The sequence below is a fragment of the Astatotilapia calliptera genome, chromosome 15 (genome assembly GCF_900246225.1).
Source record: "Astatotilapia calliptera chromosome 15, fAstCal1.2, whole genome shotgun sequence".
NCBI classification, from domain to species: Eukaryota; Metazoa; Chordata; class Actinopteri; order Cichliformes; family Cichlidae; genus Astatotilapia; species Astatotilapia calliptera.
In genome coordinates, this window is record NC_039316.1 from 9,316,407 (window position 1) to 9,332,071 (window position 15,665).

Genomic DNA, 15,665 nt, shown 5'->3' on the forward strand with positions numbered 1-15,665 from the left:
CAGCTCATTTGGGGGTTTTAAGTGAATCTGAAGTTGGAAAGACACCAGTCTATTTATTAAAACCACCCAGTCACGTGTTACCAATTATGAAGACGCAATTCTGGAAAAGTGTTGTGCTGACTTTTTCATTTTAGTATCGCTGAGGTGTTGCACTCTGTAGAGAGCATGTGTCCAGATTTGAGGGCGGCTCGCTTAGTTTAAAAATAAAAATTAAAAAGATTTGGGGCAGTTGTCTATTTCATTATATCTGGGAAGAGAAGAGAGGGCGTTTTTTTTTTTAACACCAGCGTCTCGCTTATAAGGTAGTTGCCCCAGGAGCTCGAGTCTGTCAATAGCCGTGTGTATGTGTCTGCCCCTCCCACCCTGCTTTCGTGAAGGCCTCTGTTCATTATTTGGTGCTGATCCGCTCAGGAGCTGCTGCCCGCCAGGGAGAGACGCACCGGGAGCCACCGCACACAAACGCGCCGTCAGAAAATGTCTGTGGAGAAAGTATTCGACGAGCTCGGACATTTCAAAAGGTACCGTGAGGATTGGCATGTTTTCTCTATAGTCAGTTGAAACTTTACATTTTCTTTATTCTTTATTCGAGTGGGGGGAATTTTGTGGTAGGAGGCACCAACTTTAGAACCGTAAATATTACACATCCCACTTCACATTGCTATTTTGAAAACAAACACTATTGAAAGTGGGAGATGACGTAATTTGTTTTACAGCAATGATACGGTATTTTTTTTTTTTTATCTATACAGATATATCCATGTTTCAAAAAGGGGGTGGACATTCGCTTAGAGAAACTTTTGTCACCTCTTTGTAATTTTGAAAAATAACTAATTACAGTTAGAAATGGGCCTGTGTATCTTTAGGAGACACATGGTTAATGTATTTAAACTATAAAGTTTATATATTCGTTTTTAGTAGGCTTTTTCAAAATGACTTAATAAACACACCTAGAATTATTTCTTTCTGTGCGGGTTGGTTTTACCTGACTACCTCTCCATCAGTCAAGTTGTTTTCCCACTTTTTAACCTAAAAACGTTTAGGGTTTTATTAAAAAGCTGGTAAAAAAGTTTTACCTTTCCACACAGGTTGGGTACACTGCTAAAATCGCGAGTCACCATTAATTTCTTTATATTTTGAAGATGGAGGAGCAAGGGTTGGATTGAAAATCAGTAAAAAAAAAAAAAAAAGGCAGCCAGTGTCCAAAGAAGAACATGGATAGATTTTCAGAAAGCCCAGACAACTATTGCACAAAGTCACTTTAAAAATGACAAGAAAGTCCGACTCCTTGGAAGAAAACCGAGGCATGAGGGGTGTCTCAAGATGCTGTCTATGATATGTCCAGTGTTGGGAAGGTTACTTTTAAAATGTATTCCATTACAGATTACAGAATACATGCCCCAAAATGTATTCTGTAACGTATTCCGTTACGTTACTCAATGAGAGTAACGTATTCTGAATACTTTGGATTACTTAATATATTATCATGCTGGTTCATCAAGCGAGGGAGGGAGAAAAAGGAAAAGTACGAGCTGTCATCGAGCAAAAACAGGAGCTGAAGCATGTAAATATAATAATAACCACTGCAGCCAAGAAGAGTGCCTGAAGAGCCCAGTTGTAAGTAAGCTATTAAGACTTGACTGCACACCGTGTTCCTCTGAAAACAATAAGTTCCGTTGGAGCAGCCTTTCAACGCCTCTCTCTGTCTCTCGCAAGCAAAGTTGACCCACACAACAAAGTAAAGCTATTTTTCGGCTAAGAGCCCGACACAGAACCCACCATATTAGCCAGAGGTCCCTTTACTATGGTTCGGAGCCGCAGACCTTCAGTAACAGTAATAAATCACACAGCAATAGTACATTCACGTAGTTGTAAACAGCATGATAATATATTAAGTAATCCAAAGTATTCAGAATACGTTACTCTCATTGAGTAATGTAACGGAATACGAATACATTTTGGGGCATGTATTCTGTAATCTGTAATATGTCTGTGAAGGTTCTCAGTCATCCAGGTCATCGTAGTCAAAGGAGCTTGCAAAGAAAAGTGTCTGGACTTCTTTAAGTTGCTTGAAGACGTTTCACCTCTCATCCGAGAAGCTTCTTCAGTTCTCCCTCTGTGGGGGGTCACTCCCACTAGGTTTATATCTGGGACTCTCCACCATTTGACCTTAGAACTAAAGAAGCTTCTCAGATGAGAGGTGAAACGTCTTCAAGCAACTTAAAGAAGTCCAGACGCTTTTCTTTGCAAGCTCCTTTGACTGTAATCTGTAATGGAATACATTTTAAAAGTAACCTTCCCAACACTGAGCACGGACTACACTGCCTATGATGCTACATTCTTTAGAGCTATACCTGTAGCATTCTGCCTATTAGCTTAGCACAACAACAACAAAAAGTGCTCTCTCACCCAGGAAACACGCAGAGAGAGAGCATCACCCTGTAACCATGGCAACCGTAACGCCTGGAACAACAGAACATAGCTGTCAAACAAAACCCAAACAGTCCTGACCCGCGACAATATGAATTTCATATTATGAAACAGGAAAGTACCGCCGTGTAATCCACTTATTTCAACAAAGTAACTGTATTCTGAATACCACCTTTTTAAACGGTAACTGTAACGGAATACATGTACTCATATTTTGTATTTTAAATACGTAACGGCGGTACATGTATTCCGTTACTCCCCAACACTGGATATAGACTTGTTTTCTGAATAAATTACTACATTCAAAGCAATTGTCTTGAAACGATAATGCTGTTGGATACCTGGAAATGTCTTTTAGATTCCATTAAAAGTTGAACTATTAAGGTTGCCTTTGTAGAAGTTTTTTGTTTTTGTGGTGATACTGTAAAATCACCACAATAATTTTCCTGTATTCTCCTTCTGTCCAGATTTCAGGCATGTCTGTACTTTGCAGCAGTCTTCCAGGCCATAGCTTGTGGAATCCACTACCTGGCCTCAGTTTTTCTGGTGGAAACTCCAATTTTTGTGTCTAGCGTGCCCGGCAACATCACCGACGTTCTGTATGGTAACGTGACGGCAAGCAGCCTGGAAGAAATCTTACCAGTCTTCAAATCAGGTAGTGGACCACTGGTGGTGAAGACAGCAGAAGGAGAACAGTGGGAGCTAAGCCGGTGCCGCTGCACCCTTCGCATCAACCCAACACACTTTTCGTATGACTTCGATGGCAACAAAACAGTGAAAGAATGTACAGGGAACTTTGTTTATGACCACACCGAAGTTTACCAAAGCATTGTGACCGACTGGGACTTGGTATGTGATAAAGAGTGGCTGGCCAAGCTGTGCCAGCCCACATTCATGCTCGGGGTGCTGATTGGAGCGCTGGTGTTTGGGGACGTTGCTGACAGGTAAGCAGGGGCTGCTGTAAGATGAGGTCAAGGTTATTTTCAGGCAACATGTAGAGTCAAAGACAGGGGTTAAATGTTACCATGTGACACTTTTTGAGTTAAGTTTTAAACAGGAAGGGCTGTCCTGGCATAGACTATATGTTTAAAAAAAAAAAAGGAACTTGCCAAAGTAGTTGTAATTCATGTAGTTGTAATTTCAGGATGTATGGCTTCACATTAGGTCAAGAAGGTAGTGGAAAGAAATTATTATAGTGAAAATGAGGCAGGACAAGTGAAAGCATAGTTGATGTAGATTGGGGGAAAAAGAAGTGGAAGGTAATGACTGGAGCAGAATGCAAAGCCAGATTTGAGTGGTTAGCATTTACATGTGCAGGGGTGGCTGTAGCTCAGGAGGTAGCGCAGGTCACCTACTAATCGAAAGATTGGTGGTACGATCCATGGTTGCTCCAGTCTGTTTGCCAAATATCCTCTGGCAAGAAACTAAACCCCAGTTGCTCTCCGAATGCGAATTCGTTTGATTGTTAGATAGAAAGCACTTGAGCAAAAAAGTGAAAAAAATGCTTGCATGAATGGGCGAATGAGGCTTGTTATATAAAGAGCTTCGGGAGAGTAGAAAAGCACTATATAAGAATCAGGCCATTTACCATTTACAGCAGTAAATTTTAGCAGAAAGCAGTCAGTCTTCTCCGTAACTTCATGCACAAGTATCATATTCCTGTCAAGCACTCCTGTCGAAATGATTTAAAACCACGTGCGACTGTGACAACTTTATAAGCCCCTTTTAATCGATTCCTTAACTGAATATACAAGCTCTTTTCTCTTCCTTTATTGGTCTGCTTGTCTCTGTAATTCTTTTTCACATAGTTTTCTTTCTCTCCACCAGAGTTGGGCGTGTGAAGATTCTGATGCTCACCAGCGTTTGTCAGTTTGGGTTCGGAGTAGCTGTAGCATTCTCCGGAAACTACTATTTCTTTGTGGTGCTCCGCTTTCTCCTTGCTATGGTGGGTACGGTTGTGAATGGTTACGTACCTGTGCGTGCGTGTGTTTTATAAAAAGCCAACGTGGGACAAGAGAAGTGGCATATTTGCAATGTTCTTCTTGCAAACAGCCACCAGTGGATGTTTCTCAGCTAAACAACCTCTTGTCCAGTCCCTAATGTTCTCAGGTAATATACTTGAATACACCCCCTGTAGGCATATTGCAGCTAAGCCAACATGCAAACCAAAAATACTCCTTAAATATGTAATTTAAGGAAATGTGACACAAACAGTGACAAACAGGTTTAGTTTCTGTCTTTATATTTAAACATGGGTTTGTTTGCTTTAGATGCAGATTATTTCATATCTGCTTAAACTAACACCCCTAAGGAAGGCGGTCTGTATGGTTACAAGTCCACATGTCAGTACATTAGCAGTGGTAGGGCCCTTTCAGTCTGTTTACTATTTCACTCCTTTCCGTCTTCTACCATCCCCCCCCCCCAGTCCTCCTCAGTTACAGCTGTTGTTTTTCACATAGAGTCAGGCCCTTGTACACTGATACTGCACAGCTACACTATGAAACCACACGGCAAACCTACAAAGACATATCCCCAAATCATTACTATGAACTATAAATTTGTTGTGTGCTGGTACTGTGTACAACAAGAGCATGCAGTCAGTTTCTCTTTGTTCATAAGTTCATAAGGTTGAACACAAAGGATATACTTCAGGTTTACTAGCATGATCATAACCTTATATTTAAAGTCTGAGGAACATAAGTTTTAAAAGACTAATACAGATATTTGCTGATTTAAAAATCTGATATTCCAATATATCGACCGATATTTTCCAAAACAGATTTCCCTAACATTTGTTATGTGTAGTTATTTGCTTATTTGTTTATACTCTGTCCGACTCTGTTGGGATTAGCTGGTTGTTGGGCGTTTCAAACACGGTTGCCAGCAGGGAAGCTGCAGAGTGCCATCTTGTGGACAAATTATGGTACTGTGCAAAAGTCTCAAGCCACCTCTCACTCAGCATTTGCAGCTGTTTATTGAAACATGAGCTAACATACAAGGAAATACAATAAATAGGACAGATTCTGCAAAGGTCTAACAAGTTTTTAGGGAATATTTGGTATGACCACCTTTATTCTTTGACAGACCCTGAACTCTCACTTTTTAGTAATTTCTTTAAGTTGTCTACAGGAATAGTTCTCCATGCAGCGTGAAGGACATTCAAAGCTCTTCTATGTATGTTGGCTGTCTTATGTTCTGTTCTCTATCAAGATGATCCCATAGCACTCTGGGGAAGCCAATCCACGACTAATAGTGTTCCACTGTGATTTTTTTTTCTGTCCAGGTGTAAATGGGTTTAGGATTATTGCCAATATGAAAAATGAAGTGCAATTACATTATTTCCTAACGGTATTGCATGGTGGATCAAAATCTGATGGTGTTCAAATATCCATCAATTTTGACAAGATCCCCAACATCACTGGTTGAAACGCCACCCCAAACCACGACACTGTGTTTTAAAGATGGCTGCAGACAGTCGCTATTGTACCACTGAACTGACATCCTCTGTAAATATTGATGATGACTTAAACCAAAAAATTTAAATTTCGATTCATTACTCCATAAGATCTGTTCCCACTCAAATTCAGTTCAAGTCTTCTATAATTTGGCATACCTCTGCCTTTTCTCCCATTTCCCTTTCATAAGAATGCCTTCTTGACAGCCACCTTTCCACTCAGACCGTTTCTGGTGAGGCTGTAACCAACAGTAAATGGATCAACTGATTGACCAGATCTATCTTTCAGATCTTTGCTGTCTTTTCCCCCCAGTTTATCCCTGAATGATTCATAGGTCAGTGTTAAGTGGCTTAACAAACAAAGAAACAAAAACCACAAACCTCCCAAAGACAAATTAAACAAAAGCAAAAAATTTCAGCCACCAGGTCAGGTAAAAAGTCTGGACTGAAAATGAGTGAAAAAGCAGCCAATGTCCAAAGAAAAACTTCAGAAGGCCTGTTTCTCAAGTGCACTTTAAAAATCTTAAGAAAGTCTAGCTCCTTGGAAACCAAATATTAAGAAATGATGGATGACTCAAGACTTTTGCACAGTACTATATACAACATCAACATCTGTAACATGTTAGAAGGGCATTTTGTCCATCTCTTATTTTATTTTTTTACATTTTCATTTCTTGGCCACTTTATCTGTTTTCTGTGGAAAACTGCTATTAAACTGCTATTAAAATGACTAGTTCCTATTTCTCATCTTTGCTTTTGACAGGTGTCTAGTGGCTATCTGGTGGTGGTCTTTGTCTATGTAACAGAGTTCACTGGCAACAAGGTACGCACATGGACATCGATGCATGTGCATGCAGCCTTTGCTGTTGGCGTCATGATGGTGGCTCTGACTGGTTACCTGGTGCGGGTGTGGTGGATCTACCAGATAGTCCTCTCCGTATGCACCGCACCTTTCTTGCTCTTTTGCTGGAAGTTTCCCGAGACTCCCTTTTACTTGATGGCCAAGGGCCGCTATGAGGAAACTGAGAAACTGCTGAATGTGATTGCCCGCGTCAACGGCCTTGAATGCAGGCTGAAAGCTGAGGATCTCCTGGAGCCAGGGAAGAGAGAAGATGGCAAAAGTCTGCTGAAGGGAGACACAGACGAGCAGTCATCCAAGCCTGAGAAGAAGCTGACCATCGTGGACCTGTTTGGCAGCTGGAGGATGGCCGGTCGTACATGCACAGTGTGGGCCATCTGGTTCATCGGCAGTCTGGGCTACTACGTCTTCTCTCTGGGCTCAGTAAATCTGGGAGGAAACCAGTATGTTAACCTCTTCCTTGCTGGTAAGTGATTGTCACATGAGTGTGAATTTGGTACTGAGATTGCAAAACTATAAACATGTATTTAATATTGTGATCATATTGGCACTTTTTTTTTTTTTTACCTTTGGTGTCAGATGTAGAATAGTGTCTCTGCTTCTTACTCTACTTCAGAGTGTTTCCAGTGAGTCTGGAGATGATTTAGTTCACCTGTTTAATCTAAAAACAACTCTTGCTACTTCTAAGTTGAGCAGAACCTTATGTGGAAATTTCAAACACAGTAAAAATGATATGTTCCTCTACTTTGCTTTGTTTAGTGCTCTGTATATGTAACCGAGAGTGAAATCAGACTGCGAGGACTCAACAAAAAATAGCAGCGCTCCATCTTTAAGCTAAATGGCTTCCTCGTGGTTTTCTGTCTGATTGAGAAAATAGGATTTACAGTCTAACAAACATCTTTTAGTTGAACTGATATAGTGTTCATGTAATGCTATTTGAAAACACGGGATTTTATTTAACCTTTGACTCAGGACAGAGGAGGTGGAGCCTGGACAAAACAAAAGGTTAATAGGGAGAAGAGACATCCTCCTGGGGGATGTAACAGTACGATCACTTAATTATAAAATAAGTTTGCAGAATTTATTACTAGCTGTGACTTAGGTAGGTAGGTAGATTATTAATCCCACAAGGGAAATTGTTGACATTAGATAAGAGTAAAGATTGTGGCAGATAACCAAATGTGTAACCAAGTCGACCAAGAAAAAGTCCACTTACCTCCATCTTTACCTAGAGGTCGAGTAGAAGAATATTTCTGCCACCTCTCCCTTAAAACTGTCATGAGTCTAGAAGCATGATTGGATAATGATGTTGTTTGGCTTGTTTTTGGGTTTTTTATTGGGGTTTTTTTGCATTTCACAACTCTCCAGTAGATTTCCATTCAGGACAGTAAACTTGAAGGTTTTTTTCAGATTTGACTGTTGATTCTTAACATGCAGATTGGATGTCTAGGTCATCACTGAAATTGAGGTTAACATCAAAATGACTGCTGAAATGTGTTTCAGGATGACTGCTTAGAAATATAATTGTAAATTATGTTAATTCAAGTCACAAAGTAATTGTTTTAAATGAATTGTCTTGTATCTTCACGCTCAACGGAAAGTGTATTTTTAATCTTGATCATTTAATTGCCAGAGGAATATTTAGTGAGTGATCCCCATTTACTTCCATTAGAGGCACAGTGAAGAGCATATCTGGGAGGCAGCTTTTCAGATGGTTATTTAGGTCCTCCAGATAGAATGTCACTGTCAGTGCCAGTGATAACCCCTGACAGAGAGCGGCTGTGGTTGGTTGTTTCCAGGTGCAGTGGAGCTCCCCTCTTATCTGGTTGGCTGTTTTGCAATGGATCGGATTGGAAGGAAGAAGACGTGTGCCCCATCTCTGCTCCTGGCTGCGGTCGCCTGTTTTCTCGTTATTGTGGTACCTGCTGTACGTACAGAGATGCACCCTACCCCCCCCCCCCCCCCCCACCACCAAAAAAAAGTTCAGCTGTTCACAGAAATCTGCAGTCATCTTTAGGTGCAAGTGTCAGAGTTCAACAGTACCAGCCCAGTGACAAGGCGATAAATCAGACAGTCCAAACTGTACAAGTACATGTACTTTAAGAAACTCTCTCTAACATGTGTTAAGTTCTGAGGCAACTTTGCAATCCTAAGCTATACCGCCATGTCTTTTTTGGAGGGAAGAGGCTTCGTCTTGGTAACTCTTACAAATGAGCCATGCTTGTAATCCTGCATCCTAACTGCATGTGGAGCTTTACACATGTGACAGTGATGCTACTGCTTACAAGATAGAATAAATATAGCATAGAGTTACTTAAAGTACTTGTACTCTAATGAACTCGACTGTTATTGCGATGTATTTTGTGATCACTGACCAGTACTAATGAGATCCGACACTTGAAGCTCCCAACATGTGTTCTGAGCTCTGACCCAAATTAGCACTGTTCATGGATGAGCTGGCAAACAGCTGGTACTTCATTTTTAAATAAATATGACCTTTGATCTTAGGAGCCACGCAAACAGTGAAAGATGGAAAAAAAAAATAGCAGCATGGAGACAGGGGACACGTCTAAAGTTCTGTGTCGCAACCCTGCTGACACGGCAGTAGCGACCCTTTTACTCACACCTGTTCATTCCAGCTGTCATGAATCCAGTTGCAGTCTCATTAAGTTCCTGTTTGTTTCCAGCACTTCTTAATAGAAACCACACGATAGCTTGGCTGTATACAGTTTATACACTGCTTTGTAGTCAATGGGAATTAATAATCAAATACATTTCATTTTACATTCAAGCTTATTCTTCACTTAGTTACCATATATTAACATGTATGTTTTTATGGATGTTTTAAGTCAAGGGCATGTTTGACACACAATCAGAACTTGTCAGAGAGTATAATAATGAATTAAATTATAGTGACTGACAGAGCAACACTTATTAAGTTCGTTAAGTCTCTGATGAGCAAGGGCAATCAGGTGTACAAGTACTTAAGTACAAGTACTTACTTGTGCTTTCTTGAGTTTTTAAAAGTAGTATATGCACCTGGAATTTAGTTTTGTTATTTGGTGCTACGTGATTAAAGCTAAATTGAATTGAAATCTTTGTCTTTCTCTTTGTTTTTCTTTCTCTCTTCATTTCTACAGGACATAGAGATCCTAACTATTGTTCTGAGTATGATAGGAAAGTTTGCTATTGCAATTGCCTTTGGTCTCATCTACCTCTACACCTGCGAGCTTTACCCGACTATCATCAGGTAAGCACGCTAAAGAGTTTTGTTTTTGTTTTAAGGGTTTGCTAAAACTGCTAAAACTATTATTTTTTTCATATTGCAAAAACTAAAGAACTCTTTATACGTGAAACAGAAAATTCATGCATTCATATACAACCATAATTTCAGGTTAAAGTTGATTTGATTTGGAAATCATTGCATTCTGTTCTTGAGAGCTTTACTGGAATAGGGGTTTGTACTTTGCTGCTATATTAAGGGCAAAGTTTCATGTTTGAATCTTCCACTTTAGAACTAGCTAGACCTGTGAACTAAATTTAAAAACTGAAATCAATGTAATATTCCGACTTTTAATTAATTCTAACAGAGGGAGTAATGCTGCTCTTCCTCCAGGTCTTTGGCAGTAGGTAGTGGCAGTATGATGTGCCGTGTCGGCAGTGTGGTGGCCCCTTTCTGTGTCTACCTGGCTGACATCTGGATCTACCTACCTCAGGTATAGAAATGCATTTAATGTTTTAGCTGTCAACTTCCATTTGTTCTCATTTATCATAGTTTATTTCTAAGTTTACCCTGGCAGCACTGCTAAATTAAAAAATTTCCCCCCTTTTTCTCAATCACAACCTGTGTTTAGCTTATTGTAGGAATCCTGGCATTAATTTTTGGAGTACTCGCACTGTTTCTGCCTGAGACCCTTGGCAAACCTCTGACAACCACCTTGGAAGAGGCTGAATCTCTGGGACGTAAGCCCAGCAAGATGAACGACAGACTGGAGCTGAACCAGCATGGAGCAAAAGCTTGAGCCGTACACTTCAGGGAACACAGAGATCTACACACAAGGAGACAAGCTGTGGAAGAGAGACGAGGTAACAACAGTTAAATACCTGGAAACAAAAACGACATAGATTAATAGGATGGTTGGAAAAAAGTGAAAAACAAGAAAAGATACGTTTTTATGATAACTTGTGAAGTGACTTTTTTGTTGACATTTTGTTCTGTAAAGTGACCAACAGCTTGATATTTTAGGAGGCCTGAGAACTTCCTCACAATCTTCTGCTCTATCATGTAAACACCACAACACAATGAAAATCATGTGCCATGTGTGGTAATTTGTGAAAGCATACTTTGAGTCTTTTTTGTAGTTTCGATCATAATTTCTATTACTGATTTTAACTTTGTACTTAAAATTTTTTTCAAAATTTCTTGGAACACAGCTACAAATAAGACAGACATGACAGACAATAGAAAGACTTTATTTATTTTTAAATCAAATGAAGTTTTTGTAGTTATAGGCAGAACAAAAGCAGATTTTTATGTTAGGTCGTCAGGTGTTTCTTGCCCTGTTGGGCTTCTTTCAAGCAGTGTTTCAGCGGGTATCCTCCTGCTCTTACCACAGTGTTTATATTACCGACAAGAAGTGATGACCAAAACTATTAAAATCAGACTCCAGCTGTACTGAACCAAGTCATCCTTTAAAACAAAGTTATCAAAGCTAAACTGCTGCACATTTTTTGGCATCTCCGACCATCTGACCAGATCATGGCAGTGCCTTGGTTATTTTATACCATAATAAATCGTATGTCGTGTATCTAGAATGTATTATTCTAATATTAAATAAGTCCCTTCAACTTGCCTTTTAAGGCTTTCTTTTAATCTCAGGACATCAGTTTTGCTGTGAATCTATCACTGGATTTATCCTCAACTGCCTCTTGTTAAAGATCAAATATTTAAAGGTAACAAAAGAGCAAAGTTTTGCACACCATTGTTAGACCTTTATTAGTTCTTCTTCTTCCTATTATTGTGACCTTTATTAAAGGTTAATGAATTTTCTAATTACCCATAAACATTACGGCGATCACAATAACAGTGTGCAGGAGTTTTTTAATTGCTCATCTTGTCTAAGATGCCATTGCTGAGCTTTACTATGCCTTTGTTATCTAATCTGTGTGCATGTGTGGGTATAACTGAGTAGAACAGTCAAGTTAAGATTTTTTTTATATGCGCTTATATGCAATCAGACGCTAGGCAGATTAAGAAAAGAAGCATAATAGTACCTTATAGAGTCTTCAAGAGTCAAATATGATCTCCAGATGTTTGGACCAAATACAGGGATGGACCACAACACTGTGGAGATGTACTGTATATACCTGATTTACAATATTATGTTACAGTTATGGTGCATTAATCCAAAGGAGAAAAAGAACAGCGGCTGGTGTTCTAAAACTGGTGACTGGTCTGCAATCAACAGTATGGACTTTTCCATTAATAGCATCCTCGTCTTATTTTGATTTACAATAAATATGCAGAGGATTGACACTGGGGCTTTTTCATTCTGTTCATATGAACTGGCTTTAGTTAGCACAGTTTTACAGTGATACAGAAAGAGACTTTATAAACCTCGGTAAAGGAGCAAGTGAATTCCTTCCATTTGTCAATAAGGAAAGTTTGAACTTGGTGCTGGAAATGCAAAAATAATACAGCAGGTCTGAGGATACGGTGCCTATATACATTAACAGCTTTGTGTTTGATGGTGAAGGGGAAGTCCCACAGCCACAGTGACATTCCCATCGCCATTACCGAATACATAAAGGTCCTCTGTGTTCAACTTTTCAGGAGAAAACTACCAGTTTTTATGTGTGTGTGCTTATGTGTATGGAAAAGTACTAAACATGAGTTCTTCTAACGTGAACTTCCAGTTCTGGCGTGATACTGGTGCCTCAAATAGAGTGGGGGCTATTACTGGGCTAAATGGAGCGAGTAAGGATGTAAGGATGTTGTTATCAATCTGCTTCATGTAAGTGATTATCTCCTGTTGTTGACGATGTGCCAAAATTCTGAAAATGTAATGAATGTTTGTGGATATTTCCAAAAACATTTTGTCACTCAAATTTTTCAAGATTTAAATAAAAAAACATTTGAGTATTACAATGAGTGATGACTATTTACGTTTATTGAGTGCACCTTGCTAGTATTCGGTTGGAGCACCTGTTGTGTTCAGAACAGCTTTAGTTATTTGTGGCATATATTCAACAAGGTGCTGGAAATATTCACACATTCACATTGTGCTCATAAAGCAGTGGTAAGATGTGGCATTTAAACACTGTTCAGGTCCCAGAATACGGCAAGAAAATGTCCCACACCCCATTTAAACACCATCTGTGGCCTGAACCATTGATATAAGTCGGTATAGATCATGATGGTTTTCATGATGTTTACGTCCTAGCATAAATGTCTGAGCAGAATTCAAGATATCGGGCAACATTCTTCCAATATCCTGTTGAATTGTAGCCACAGTTTCCTGCTCTTAGCTCAAAGGAGTGGCACCTGGTGTGGCTGCTTTAGGCCATCTGCTTCAAGATTTGACATGCCAGAATAAATACTCTTGTGCATACAGAGCTGCATGCTAGGTATGTATAGTAACTCATGCCCCGAGTTACACAGTTACTTAGCTTGAAGTGGTATGGCCATTCTCTTCTGACCTCCGACATCAGCATGGCATTGTCACCCAGAGAAATGCTGCCAAGTGGATATTTTCCATTTTCTTCTGACTCTACTCTGTTAACCCTGTGGTGGTGTGGGAAAAATCCCAAAACATCATGGTACCAACAACATGCCTCAACGTCCCCAAAATTACCTTTCTGTCTTTAAGGGCCACTTTTTTTAAAGTGGTCAGTGAGTGAATGCCCTCTCTTAAACAAAGGTTCTTGGAAAAAATGCCTACATATTATATATATACATATAGTTAGCAATTCCCCGAATGGAGTCACCATAATAAGTCTGTAAAAAGTACGTTTTTTTCTGTATCAAAACCATTTTTAAGTAAAACAGGGGCAATAGCTGCAATAGTAAGAGGACATTTATTGACGGTCTTTGTTAGTTGTTCATTCATTGTCCATTGTTCATTCTAGACACCCTTAAATGCCGAAAATTGTTTTATAGCCACCAGCATAAACAACAACAAAAAAAAATGTGAGCGTTAAACATTGTTTTTTTTTTATCTTCCTGAGAATTTTATATGGAATGCAAATGAATAGAAAACAATAAATAAAACTAGCAAAAAACAAAACATGGAACATAATGATGAAGATACGCAGAACAGAGATTAAGATGGTAGAGTGAAATGTTTAGTCACGTAATAGCTTATGGTTAATTGTTTTTTTTAAACATCTGTGATGAAAAAGCACTGTGGAGCTGCTGGATAATTAGAAATAAGTATTAACTGGGCTTGGTAACACTTCACACACTTTGATGATAACATTAATATACAGAAAACCCTTAAACAACAAATAATCTGAGTTGAAATGACAGGCAAATCAGCATTCAGTTGTGACCAAATCCCTCATTTTGCTGCAGATGTTAAGGAAATGTCACCTAACACAAAGTGCAGTGTATTCATACAGTTTTGCAAAAAAAACTGCTATTTGGCAAGCTCAATCTTTTAAACTTTGGAATACAAATTAGGCTTCATAAAGGCTTTTAACTCACTCTACAGTATCAACATATAGCCTGTCCCAAATAATAAATCTTTGCTAAAATACACAGCTTGTTTGGTCAAACTCAATCATTCATGCACACTTTTGGAATTCTCTGAATTCATACTTGAGTGCTCGCAGTTTAACCCTCATTTACACCTAATAGTATTTAACAAATTACACAAAATTACACAAAATGTTATAAACCAATACTAAAACAAATGAACTGACTATGTCACAACTCTGCCAGCTGTGCACAGAACTTTCTGCCACACAAATCCCAGAACCCTTAGTAAGGTCTGACAACAGTCCTGGAAGACTAATATACCTAAAAGGCTTATGGCACTTTTTAAAATTCACAACAACATCCAGCTTTCAGGACATCAAACCTCTCATAAAGTAGTAATCTGTCTTGGGAAATGCCTTTAATTCCTCTCCTATAGTAAACAACCTGGCGATAACATTTAGCACATTTCCAATCACAGTTAGCTGTCCAGATCTTGCACTAATCTCTCCCTGGAGATGACAGCGACAGTACGGTTTTTAAACGAACCCAAAAAGAAGCCCAAATTATAAAAAGGAAAACTTGAGTCAAGCAGATTGAGTTGAATATTATTTCCCATTGCCCTTGGTCAATTTATAAATAGAGCATTTTGTCCATCCAGTTTCTCAACTCTACAGTTTTCAGTGCTGAGCCTGTCAGTTTGGGAGTTGCACCTCAATTCTCTGGGTGACGCTGAAAGATTGAAACTCCTCCCCTTTGTCCTCAGGGTACAGTTTTCTTTAGCCAGTCCTAGCTAAGCAGCCGTTGCGTGGCTGCGTCTAATGTTCATCGAGCATCCCTTAGGGATGAACCAGCCAGCTATTTGCATCCTCCAGATCCGTTTCCAGTTCCTCGTCTTCATCCAGAGGCTCTGGGGTTCGAAGGGCCAGTTGCCGCAGGAAATCATTTGAATAGGCGGGGGGTTTGGAAACAGACTTCAGGCCGATTTTTTTCTTCGTGAGGTGGAACTGGTCACGGACGAAGTTGTAAAACTCGTACTCATAGCGCATGCGGTGATACAGCACCTGCAGGGCCTCTAAAGTGGGGGTTTGTTTACGCACAGTGCCTGTCATGTTTCCCATTTTCCTATAATCTGCAACAAAATGATGGAGAGACAAAAAAACAAAGTTCAGCAAAGACTAAAATCAAAATGTTTTAAAAAAAGTTTCAAGCACATTTATTTAGACAGG

General features: G+C 39.4%; 2 protein-coding genes across 4 annotated transcripts in view; one reads left to right on the forward strand and one right to left on the reverse strand.

Moving 5' to 3' along the window:
- The first annotated feature begins 402 nt into the window (after nt 1-402).
- slc22a16 (solute carrier family 22 member 16) lies at nt 403-13,729 on the forward strand. Of its 2 annotated transcripts, XR_003269840.1 has the most exons (9): nt 403-518; nt 2,895-3,371; nt 4,255-4,372; nt 6,645-7,206; nt 8,540-8,667; nt 9,881-9,990; nt 10,357-10,456; nt 10,595-10,826; nt 12,132-13,729. XR_003269840.1 is itself a non-coding variant. In XM_026143343.1 (8 exons), the coding sequence occupies exons 1-8, from the start codon at nt 475-477 to the stop codon at nt 10,760-10,762; spliced, it is 1,707 nt and encodes a 568-aa protein (XP_025999128.1). In that variant the 5' UTR covers nt 403-474; the 3' UTR covers nt 10,763-13,729. The 2 variants fall into 2 exon arrangements, 1 of the variants encoding a protein (XP_025999128.1); XM_026143343.1 differs by having other exon boundaries at nt 10,595-13,729.
- A 69-nt stretch (nt 13,730-13,798) lies between these two features.
- The window catches only part of usta (uronyl 2-sulfotransferase a), a 63,887-nt gene continuing 62,020 nt past the window's right edge, over nt 13,799-15,665 (reverse strand). For both annotated transcript variants that reach the window (XM_026143344.1, XM_026143345.1), the window contains one exon: nt 13,799-15,568. In XM_026143344.1, coding sequence (XP_025999129.1) covers nt 15,276-15,568 — 293 coding nt within the window. In that variant the 3' untranslated portion in view covers nt 13,799-15,275. The remainder of the gene's footprint in view (nt 15,569-15,665) is intronic.

Excerpts from the sequence above, each read along its gene's own strand:
- slc22a16 (XM_026143343.1), top strand. The coding sequence starts at position 475 with ATGTCTGTGGAGAAAGTATTCGACGAGCTCGGACATTTCAAAAG. Across the intron at positions 3,372-4,254 it reads TTTGGGGACGTTGCTGACAG|AGTTGGGCGTGTGAAGATTC; the intron begins GTAAGCAGGGGC and ends TCTCTCCACCAG. Across the intron at positions 7,207-8,539 it reads TGTTAACCTCTTCCTTGCTG|GTGCAGTGGAGCTCCCCTCT; the intron begins GTAAGTGATTGT and ends GGTTGTTTCCAG.